Source organism: Scyliorhinus torazame, chromosome 6 (genome assembly GCF_047496885.1).
Source record: "Scyliorhinus torazame isolate Kashiwa2021f chromosome 6, sScyTor2.1, whole genome shotgun sequence".
Taxonomy (NCBI): Eukaryota; Metazoa; Chordata; class Chondrichthyes; order Carcharhiniformes; family Scyliorhinidae; genus Scyliorhinus; species Scyliorhinus torazame.
This window is the reverse complement of record NC_092712.1, coordinates 62,262,288-62,274,338: the sequence shown is the minus strand read 5'-3', so window position 1 is coordinate 62,274,338 and position 12,051 is coordinate 62,262,288. Positions and strand designations below refer to the sequence as shown.

Below are 12,051 nucleotides of genomic sequence, written 5' to 3'. Positions count from 1 at the left end.
GTGCCGCGAGCGGTTGCCCCCCGATTGCCCCACCAGCGCCACCCACCCACCCTCCCATGGCGGACCACCCCTGCTGAGGGTACCCAACCTCAGCCAAGGGTCCCCCACCCAGCCGAGGGTCCCCGGTAGCAAGCCCTGTGAGCAAAGATGGCTACTCACCTCCTCAGCTCCCCACAGAAGCCCTTCCGCCAGGTTCAAGTTTTTAAAAAGGAGATCGGCGTCAGCATGAGCACTTCATAGAATCATAGAATTTACAGTGCAGAAGGAGGCCACTCGGCCCATAAATTCTGCACTGGCTCCTGGAAAGAGCATCGCACTTAAGCCCACATCTCCACCTATCCCCGTAACTCCACCTAACCTAAGGGCAATTTAGCATGGCCAAACCACCTAATCTGCACATCTTTGGACTGTGGGAGGAAACCAGAGCACCCAGAGGAAACCCACACAGACACAGGGGGAACGTGCAGACTCCGCACAGACAGTGACCTAAACCGGGAATCAAACCTGGGACCCTGGAGAAATGAAGCAACTATGCTAACCACTGTGCTAACGTGCCTCCCTTTTTTATTTGCTGGGGAGACCACTGAATGGCGGGAGGCCATTGGATAAAGGGTGATTCTCGTTAATTGTAGGGCTTAAGTGGTGATAATTGGTTTCTCACCACGCTATGGCGAAATCCCAATTACGCCTAGGGGAGAGGGGCGGCGGTTGCATCGCCAACTGTTTGGCGCCTGGTGTGGATCTTATTTTTGGCCTCTCCCACTATTCTCCGGATTTGGTTCGCTTGATCAAGAGTATAACGAGGCCGGACGTTCGTTCCCTAAGTGTTGACGCTGGTGCAAGATTCGTGGAGATCCACAACAGCAAAACCGGCGCCGCAACTGGACCATTTCTGCTCATTTTGAGGGGTTAGCACCGGCACCACGTGGAACACAATCGATTCCAATGAGGAACAGTGCTGGATTCGCCAGTTTCATGATTGACACTCAGGGGGCTGACAAGCTGCAACATATACACACTTCACTCCCCACATACACCATCCCAGCCAACAAAATGGCAGCAAGATGCACGGCCCCACATTTTGCTCACACAGATCTCGAGACCCTCCTGGACACGGTGGAGGAGAGTTGGATGACCCTCTACCCCGGCCCGGGAAGGAGGGTGCCAGCCGCCACCATTCGCTGTGCCTGGGCGCAGCTGGCAGAGGCAGTCAGCGGCGTGGGCAGCTCTGTCTAGACCGGCCAGCAGTGCCGAAAAAAAACTGCATGGCATCCTCAGGACGGCCTGGGTGAGTAAGCAGCACTGTGCCCTGGCACCAATCCTGTCCGACACACCTGTAACCCTACCCCCCAATCCGGAGGGTGTCTGAACCCCCACCCTGCCCCACATGCCGTCACCCATACCGGCCGTCATGGCCGGGTGCCCTGACCACTGAGGCCACCAGCTACCCAACACCTGGGCTGCATGCGTCAGACAGTCCAACACTGCCGTTTTCTGTTTGCACCCACCCCCTCCCACCCCAGCAGAAGGCCGCCCATGACCACCAGGAGTGGGAGGATGCAGGAGGGCAACCCCCGGACCTGCAGCCCCGAACCATGAGAGAGTAGAGGACCCTGGATGTGGTTGGCGGCCCGGAGGAAAGGGAGGTCGCTGGGGTGGTGTTCAGCTGCAGGCGAGGAAGTGAAATCCCGTTTACTTGTGGTTCCCCATGACACCATCCTCACCCCCCACACCATCCTCACTCCCCCCATCACCCTTGCCCTCACACCACCCCCTCACCCTACACCACCCCCACCATCCCCCGCCTGTGATCTAATCATGCATCTTGTCTTGTCTCTTGCAGGAGATGGGGCGGGTCCATCCGTGTCCCCGCCCCCAGCCAGTGCCACAGTCAAAGCCCGTCCGTGAGCCGATCAGCAACGAAAGCAGCTCGGATGGTAGCCATCCGCCCGGATTTTGAGTTGGAGGGTGACACTGAGTTCCTGTCACACTGTCTCTAACCCCCCTCCACCATCCCAGAGACACTCACCTCGGTTGGTCACTTTAGTGATGAGGCTCCTGGGACACTTTCTGGTGCGCACCACACAGCTGATCCGGTACAGCAGGTGGATGTAGGAACACCCGAGGGGGCGAACAGCCGAAAGGCAGGCCCATTCCAGGAACTAGCTGCTATCCAGATGGGTTTCAGGCTTCTGGAACGGACATTAATTGTGGCGATGAAGTCGCAGAGCCAGGGACTGCATGAGGGGTTGTCGGCGCGCATCCAGCAATGGGGGTGACAGTTTGGCAATGCATCAGCATGTCCAAGGCCTGGGGCATTCTGTGCAGGTGCTGGCCATGGCCCAGGACAAGGTTGCCGACTCACAGTCGACCATGTGCCAGAGTCACCTGGACATTGCAGCGGCGCCCTGAGCGTGGCACAGTCACAGTGGGCCATGGCTGGGAACGTCGGCGGCATTGCCCAGGTACAGACACATAGGGCGGTGGCCCAGTCCTAGAGTGAGATGGCGCAGTCACTGGTTGATGTGTCACAGACCTAGAAGGTGGTGGCACAGTCAATGGGTGATGTGGCGCAGTCCTAGGCGGAGGTGGTTCACTCCCTGTACTCCATGGCAGTGAGAGTGCAGATCATGGTCGAGACCATAGCAGGTCGCCAGGACTGGCAGCACCAGATGGCATGGGAACGTCGGGGCTTATCTCCACTTGACGGCTGTCGATATGTCGCGCTGTCTCTCTGCTCAGCCGGAGTCTTCGACAGCATGCCCGGTCCGGTAGGTCTTCGAATTACAGGCGCTGGCGTTACACGGGAGGCCTCATGTGGCATCTCCTTTGCACCTCCTCCTCCTCAGCCTGTTGGGAGTTGGATCTGCATCCTGGGCGGCTGCCTCCTGTCCCTCTGTGGCACGCTCTGCTGCTGAACGCTCCATTGCTGCAGCTTCCTCCTCCTCCTCCTCAAGCAGCGCCAGCTCGTACAGCCACAGGGCATCCCCCAGGGCTGCAGTGACTAGCAGGAAGGCATCCATTGCTGGTTGAATTCCAATATCCAGTGTCTGCAAGGAGTGAAAAGCCAACATGTTAGCATGGTGCATACCCAGTGTCAAACCTCGTCCAATGGGCGACATGGTGCCCCAGTTGATAGGGCAGACTTTGCTCCAGCATGCCCCCCTCCCGATATCCCCACACCCCTAGCCCTGCCTGTGCATGGCACCATGGGGCGTCTCTGGCACTAGCGCCAGTCCCTGATGCCAGGGGCACCTTCGGCTGGCACTGCCCTTGCCAGCGATACACTCCGCAGTCCCCACCCAGCGCCCCCATAGGGGCTACAGTGGGCGTTGCCGTGGGTGGACGCCCTGATGTCCCGCCGGCAGGTGGGATGGGGGGTATGGCGAAGGGGAGGGTGCAGGGTTGGGGGCACCCATACGGCCAGTGGCATTCTGAAAAACCAGTGACCAAGACGGGTGGTCAGTGGGGTGCACAGCAAGATGGCTGCCTTGCAGGCGGTCCGTGACTAGATGCCGACCTGACCCCATCAGCCCCCCTCCCCAACCCTGGCAGGGCCCCCCAACCCCAGCCTTGGTCCGGCAGCCCACTGTCGCGCCTCTCCATGACCTACTTCCTCTCTCTCCCTCAGCAGCCATGACACCGGTTTCACAATTTTTAAAAGCACAACTGAACTGTGCTGTCAGGAACGCGGCCCATCGGAGGCAGATAATCGCAGAGGCCCCGGAGAATACCGGATCAGACCCTCTAATGATATGCAAACGGTGTTTACTGCATGTGCGTTCCCGAATGCATTGACCCCACTGTTGAGGTGACAGGGAATTGCGATTTGGCGGCAAATCGGCACCCAATGCGATTTTGGTGTCAGAACCGATTCCCCGCTCAATCGCGTTTCACGATTTCGGTGTCAGCCAACAGAGAATCTCACCCATGATCTGAGCAGGCTCGAGGGGCTGAATGGCCTACTTCTGCTCTTATTTCTAATGTTCGTACAATCTAATTCTTTTGAAGTGTTGATTGTTATTTTGCAGTTTTCTGATTCCAACATAAAATACTAATTGTATGATTTTGTGTAAGTTGAGACAGGAAAGATTAAATGGCAAATCAACGTGACCGCACTATTCATCACTGGGTACATGGCAGAGTTGCCAGAGTTTGAAAAACACATGGGCATAATTTTGACTTTGGGTGATAATATAAAATGGACAATAATGATTAAGTCACCTGATATCTCTCTCTCATTTCACTTCCAATAGCTTCAATAGTGAGATGTTAACAGGCAGCTGAATCAATATTGGGTGATGGAGTAAAATGGGGAATGTCAAAATTAGCTTCCTACTTTTTTCCCAGAGATCTATCCTTCAACTAACTCAAAATAATTTACACTTCAATTATAAAAGTACTAATTACAAAATATCACACAAGTAAATTGAAAGAAAATCTGGATTGTCACAACACCCCGAGTTACGTGTGCGGTCAATTCCAGCTCCACTTGACCCGGAGTCGCAACACAGGTAACATTAGATTTTATTTCAAATACCAGGCTGAGCCCAATAAACCACAGACACCTGGGGCGAAATTCTCCTACCCGCCCCGCCACATTTCTGCCCCGACCGGCCGGCGGGAGTCTCCGTAACACCGGCCGGTCAATGGGGTTTCCCATTGTGGGGCAGCCCCACGCCATCGGGAAACCCCCGGGCGCCGGCAAAACGGAGACTCCCGCCGGCGGAGAATGACGCCCCAGGTTTGTAACTTTACACACAAGTAACCTTTTATTATGTACGCTTTTATAATTAAATGGAATGACAATGTACCTGACTATCTACTACCCGTTTCACAATCCCCGCCCCCTTCTGAACTAGCACCACTCTATAAACACACAGATAAACAACACAGAGGGGAAAGGATGGCGGAAAGGGAAATAAAATGTTAATAAAGGAAAAGGATCTTTGATGTACTGGGATGACCTCCAGTCAATGTCTTTCAGAAGTTCAGGTTTTCGTTTTGGTACTTCTTCCTGCTCGGCTTGAGATGGTTTTCTCTGATATGGTTGTCTACTTTCTCTGCAGATACACCACCATTTCAGGTTCACAGCAAAGGATGTGCCAGGTACTCACTGGTTTCAAGACAATAGAGCTGTTCTTTCACTTCAGCAAGCAGGAGAGAGAGGGAGTTCCTTGTACTTCCAAGGTCTAAACACTTCTGCCAGGTTCTCTCAGAAAGCAGAAACCAATCTCTGACCGTTGTCAGACAGAACATTGTCCCTGGCCAACCCATCAGTTGCCAGTTAACTAATCGGACCGACTCCCACCATAACCAATCAGTGTCGGGGGGCAGTGCCAGGAGAGTGTTGCATGGGGATGGGTTCTGCGTAGGAATGAGTTCACCGTTTGGGGGGGGGGAATGTTCAGAGAGGCTTGTTCAGGGATTGTGTTTGGGAAGGCGCGTTTGGGGGTTTGGGGTCTTCAGTTTTGGCTTTTTTGTCTGAGGCTGCCCTTTAAAAACGGCACCACGATCTTTAAAAAGCTAAGTCTATCTGCTGGTCATTGGATAGACATATGGACGATTAGGGAATAGTGTAGATGGGCCTTAGAGTGGTTTCACAGGTCGGTGCAACATCGAGGGCCGAAGGGCCTGTACTGCGCTGTAATGTTCTGTTCTATGTTCTAAGTTGCTGGTGGGATGGATTCATTCATAGCCTGCCCCGCCAGCATTACATTGTGGGAGCCGCTGAACAATACAGCGGAAAATGCTGCTGGTCATGTCATTTTTCCCACCCGTTGCGCCACTCTGTTGAAAAATGGGAAAATTCCGCTGAAATCGATTCAGCTCTTACTAGACTTCCATATTTTCCGCCAGTGGTCACCTTTTGATAACCAATAACAGAGCTTTTGTTTGAGTTTGTGTTTCGAGCCCAGGAGGGTTGAGGCTAACTATTTCCTCTTGTACTAATGTCTCAAACATGACCAGCTAACACAGCCTAGGCCAATGATCAAAGATGCTCTGTATGTTTCAGTACCACAGCATGAAGTATCAATGCACGTATCTCCTAAATGACATAAGACCTTTAAATTTAAAGATTCAGGGCAGCACGGTGGCGCAGTGGGTTAGCCCTGTTGCCTCACGGCGCCAAGGTCCCAGGTTCGATCCCGGCTCTGGGTCACTGTCCGTGTGGAGTTTGCACATTCTCCCCGTGTTTGCGTGGATTGAGCCCCCACAACCCAAAGATGTGTAGGGTAGGTGGATTGGCCACGGTAAATTGCCTCTTAATTGGAAAAAATGAATTGGGTACTCTAAATTTAAAAGAAAAAAAAAAGAAATTTAAAAATTCAAGACTATAATTTAATAACGAAAACTATCAGTTAACAGGGTAGTGTGATTTCTCCCAGAGTCTCATAGGTAGTTTCAACTCCCAATGCCCGTACCAACCTATTAAAATTGTTCCACTTAACACTTTCAAACGCAAGTTAAAAAATATAAAAGATTAAAAAGTAATTCAAACACATACATAGAAATGCAGATATTTTCAAAATTAACATTTTAATTATTGTAACTTTAATAACATCAGAAATGTACTTACAAGTAGATTATTGAAGACAGATGATCAAAAGCTCCGTTACCTATTAAGCTTAAATAATTATCACTTACATTCCTAAAAGAGAGCATAAATTGCAAAATATTTCAAAAAACTTGTATCTTCGTGGCATACATTCTCCACATTACATTAAACATACATTTACTGAAAATAATTTATTGAAGATATGGGTTTAATATGAATAAAGTTATTTAAAATTGATTTAAATGACCTAATCCGTTTGTATCACCTATATGCATTTCAACTTTGTAGTTTTCCATTGAATTCTACTCCTTTATTGATCTCTGGCACACTTCACTAAGACATTTGGAATCCTGCTTTGACATTTATATTATGCAAAAATTTATATGGTGCAAATGTGTTCTCGGTATGACCAAAGGAAAAAGATCAGGGAAGAACAAAAAAAATGTGAACTCAGGGTGAGGAGAACTCGAGGAGTGCCTCCATGAACTCCGACAGGGAAAAAGTACACAAATGTTTGTGGGAACTGGGATACTTAAGGAAGAAGACAGGCAGAATACAAATGGAAAATTGTTCCAGTGTGAAAAAGGAAGAGGCAGAGAAGAAGATGCTAGCATTAACAGGAATGGAAGAAAATAATGAAAATAAAATGGGAGCTGGCTGGAAGATGGGTGGGCACACAATGGGGTGACCCTTTCACTCATCAGCCCCTTGCTTGCTGATCTATATTGGCACCCAGTCTACCAAAGCTGCAATTTTAAAATCTCATCCTCCTTTTCAAATTCCTCTATGGTCTCGTCCCGCCCTAACTCTGTAACCTCCTCCAACACTGTCCTCTTGTAATTTCCCCACTTCTATTACCACACTAATTAATAATCTTTATTGTCACAAGTAGGCTTACATTAACACTGCAATGAAGTTACTGTGAAAAGCCCCTAGTCACCACATTCCGGCGCCTCTTTGGGTACAGAGGGAGAACTTAGAATGCCCAATTCACCGAACAGCACGGGCGCGATTCTCCACTTCCGCGCCGGTTGGGAGAATCGCCTGTGCCGCCAAATTTTCCCGCGACGCCGGTCCGACGCCCTCCCGCGATTCTCCTAAGCGGCGAGAACGGCCCCGTCGAGTTCCACACTGTGCAGGCCGGAGAAACGCCCGAGACACCCAAAATGGCGATTCTCCGGCACCCCTGCTATTCTCAGGGTCGGATGGGCCACAGTCCCGATGGCGTGACCCCAGTTCACGCCGTCGCCGTTCAAACCTGCTTTTTAAAGTCGTCAGCCAGTCGTGCTGGCTGACGCTGAGCAGGGAGGAGGTGAGCGGACTGTTCCGCAGCTCCTGGAGACCGGGTCGGCTTCCCCGAGAACACTGCGGCCAAACGGGGGGGGGGGGTAGGAGAGTGCGCAGGTGGGAGGGGGGATGAGGGAGAGTGTGCAGGTGGGAGGGGGGATATGAGGGAGAGTGTGCAGGTGGGAGGGGGGGATGAGGGAGAGTGTGCAGGTTGGAGGGGGGATGAGCGAGAGTGTCCAGGTGGGGGGGGGGATGAGGGAGAGTGTGCATGTGGGAGGGGGGATGAGGGAGAGTGTGCAGGTGGAGGGGGGGATGAGGGAGAGTGTGCAGGTGGGAGGGGGGATGAGGGAGAGTGTGCAGGTGAGATGGGGGGATGAGGGAGAGTGTGCATGTGGGAGGGGGGATGAGGGAGAGTGTGCAGGTGGGAGGGGGGGAGTGGGAGTGTGTGCAGGTGGGAGGGGGGATGAGGGAGAGTGTGCAGGTGGGAGGGGGGGATGAGGGAGCGTGTGCAGGTGGGAGGGGGGATGAGGGAGAGTGTGCAGGTGGGAGGGGGGATGAGGGAGAGTGTGCAGGTGGGAGGGGAGTGAGGGAGAGTGTGGATGGTATCGTCCATCCGCGGATGCCATATGTCAGCCGCCCTGATATAGCAGGACGGTGACAAGGACACGGCCGCAGGTTGCGTGTGGCTGATGGGCACAGGCGAGTGTCACACTGGTGAGCAGTATGGTGTGAACTGACCGTTGGGCGCAGACAGTGACCAGGTGTTAGGCTGGCTGCGTGTCTGCAGCGCGACCAAGCCACCGGGACACACAGGGATCCCATGCAACCCGGCTGGTGAGGTGTGGAAGAACCTTGGTGTAACATGTCGTTTCTCTGCCCCCCACCACCCTCCTGCAGGTCACCATGTATGCCAACCAGACAGCGATGTTTACTGCCATGGTTGGAGCCGCAGTTCTGGAGTTTGCCATCCAGCAGCGTAGAGTCGGACGGCCCACAGTGACTGCAGATGCAGTGGTTGCCGTGCAGCAGAGGGGATGGCCGCGGAGTGGCCCGTCGTCACCGCGCAGGCCGCAGGCGCTCAGGACCTGAATGTACAGGGGGATGCCGAGGGGAACATTGACCGCCAGACGGCGAGGAATGCAGAGGAAGTGCTTGGGGGGGAGCAGGAGGAGGAGCAGGAGGATCCACTGATGGTGGTGCCAGGGCGCCACAGGCGTCCAGCAAGGCCGAGGGTGTACCGTGACAGGATGTTGTTCGAGGCCCTAACGGACATCACATGCAGGAGGAGACTACGGTTCAGCAGGGAGACGGTCGCACATATATGCCAGCTCGTGGCGCACCTCGCACCACGTGGAATGGGAGGACATGCGATACCAGTCTCCGTCAAGGTGACGGTGGCCCTAAACTTTTATGCGACCGGTTCCTTCCAGGCGCCGAGCGGGGACCTATCCGGGATATCACAGGCATCGGTCCACAGATGCATCAGGGCCGTCACCGACGCCTTGTACGCCATCGCGGACAGGTACATTCAATTCCCTGAGGACCGAGCACAGCAGGAAGCACGGGCACGTGGATTCGCCAAGGTGGCCGGGATACCGATGGTCCAGGGTGTCATCGATGGTGTGCACGTCCCCATGCGCCCACCTGCAGACAACAGGGAAGTGTTCATGAACAGAAAGGGCGCACACTCCATGAACATTCAGGTGGTGTGCGACCCCCACATGAAGATCATGCACGTGTGTGCAAAGTACCCCGGCAGTGTGCATGACGCCTACATTCTGGCACAGTCGTTCATCCCCGCCATGTTCGATGGATGCCCCCCCCCCGGCTGAGGGGCTGGTTGCTGGGCGACAAGGGCTATCCATTGAGGTCATGGTTGCTGACGCCAATACAGAGGCCTCACACCAACGCGGAGAGCCTATACAACGAGGCACATGCAGCAACCAGGGGTGTGGTGGAGCGGTGCTTCGGGCTGCTGAAGATGCGCTTCAGATGCCTGGACCGATCAGGAGGGGCCCTGCAGGGTCGGTCACATGGTTGTGGTCTGCTGTGCGCTGCACAACATTGCCATGCAGAGGGGAGATGACCTGGTGGAGGAGTCGGAGGGAGGACCCGACGGCACCGGAGCCAACGCAAACGAGGGGGATGGGGAAGAGGAGGATGCGGAGGATGAGGATGATGGCGCGCATCAGGGTGGGGGAGGGGCGCAGGACGCAGACACTGCCCGGCTGCTCGTTACGTCCAGGAGGCTGCGCGACGGCACCGCCGCGGACAGCGTTGGTGGCCGCACTGTTCACGCACTGTGGGGGTGGGATTCGCTGAACATTGCCACTTGCACCATCACTCCTGTACACGGGCACCACACAGCACCCACCACCTCCCGGCACCCCCGCACTGCGTTCACGGCAACAATTCCACATCACCTTACCACTGCGGCACTACGGGATTGCACAACATTGATGATTGGGTAAGCGGGTGTGAACAGTGCCATGTTGAATGATGACAGCCCGCTCTGCGATGAGCTGTGTGCTCAGATTCGCCAGCCGAGGTCTGACTCATGGCTATAGCTGAACCATGCACTCTGGTGGTCACAGCCTTCGTGACGGATATTTCACCACATGCCCGTGGGGTGGCTGGTGTCGGTGTACCGAGGACAACGGTGTCCGATTATGGGAGGCAGGGATGGAAAGGGTCAGCACATCCGGATCGGACCTTGAACGGCTCGTATACCACTACGCCAATCGGGCACCCTCACGAGCCCCCTGGCTCAGCACACAGTCTTACAAGTCAAATTTAACAGTGCGTTTATTCGTGAGGTTAACATAGGTGCTCTACCCACTACAACTAGACTGTGCCCTGCTCCCGTGCCAACTTATGTGCCTAACGCCTTTGCCTTACGGGCCCTACCACTACGTCTAGGTGTGTTCCCAGATGGTACAGCAGGAGTGGAGGCGGACTGCTGAGAATCACACCCTTCGACATGGCTCCCCGTCGGCACACGTTTCCTGGGGCGGCCCGGCTTCGATGGGCCAGGCTGCTCGGCGGGCGTGCTGGATGGCGTAGTGCCACCCTGGCCTGCCCGCTCCCCACCAGATGCGCCAGGGACGGAACGGGGGGAGGCCGAGTGTACCAGGACGTCCCTTGATGGAGCTACCGGGACGGGCCCGAGAACCTCCTCCTTCCTCGGGGAGCCCGGTGGCCTCCGGGCATCACTGTGGGACGGAGATACACTCGGAGACATGCTCCATCGCACCACCGACACCTGGCGCTGCCAGTCCTGGAGGCCTGCAGCGGTATCGACCACGGTCCGAATGTTTGCCGAGACGGAGCCCAGGGAGTGCCACATTCCTGCCAAGGTTTGTGCGATCTCGACCTGTGAGTGCGCGACGCCATCCATCACATGCGCCAGGCGGTCAATGCTCTCCGCGACCGACTGCTGGGACAATGCCATCGCTTGCTGGGACCAGTCCATGGCATGGTGAGACTCAGCCAGGGCCCCGAGAGTGGCGGCAATGTCGTGTTGGCTCTGGCGCATGGCTACCTGTGAGAGGGCAGCCCTCTCCTGGGCCATGGATGACGTGTGCACGGTAAGCCCAACGCCTTGCAGAACCTGACCCATGACCGAAACCCCTTCACCCATTGCCTCCACCGCGGACGCCACCCGTGCGGTGTCGGCCTGGGTGGCTGCGATGAGCGGCACCACTCCCTGCTCCTGGACACGGATAGACTCCTCCAGCTGCGTGTGCAGGTCCTGGAAGATGGCCCTCATCCCGTTATTCAGTCCCTGGGTGTCCACATGCATCGGTTGTCCGGGTGGGTCAATTACATCCAGGAACCCAGGAACCGTCTGGGTGGGAGCTGGTTGCTGGGCCTGGGCTGCCCTCCAACCGTCCAGCCCCTCGGCTGCTCCAAACTCCACCTGCTGTACCGGGTCGGCTGTGGGGTGCGCACCAGACAGTGACCCGTGTGCCTCATCACTTATATGCCCAACCGAGGTGGGTGTCTCTGTGATGGTGAATGGTGTGGGAGACAGCAGTGCCGCAAGCTCGAGGTCATCATCCGTCAGGAAGTCTGGTGTGTACTGGTCCCCCTCATGCCCGGCGCAAGCTCCATGTGGGCCATGTCGTCTTGACCTCCAGGTGGATCCAGCGGGTGTGTGGCCGTGATGTGCGCTTCGGCATGACTGTCCACCCTGTGCCCCTCAC

General features: G+C 55.0%; 1 protein-coding gene across 7 annotated transcripts in view; it reads right to left on the bottom strand.

The window, feature by feature from the left end:
- The window catches only part of LOC140424818 (uncharacterized), a 223,961-nt gene that overhangs the window by 56,851 nt on the left and 155,059 nt on the right, over nucleotides 1–12,051 (bottom strand). For all 7 annotated transcript variants that reach the window (XM_072508275.1, XM_072508279.1, XM_072508276.1 and 4 more), the window contains one exon: nucleotides 6,581–6,652. In XM_072508275.1, coding sequence (XP_072364376.1) covers nucleotides 6,581–6,652 — 72 coding nt within the window. The remainder of the gene's footprint in view (nucleotides 1–6,580; nucleotides 6,653–12,051) is intronic.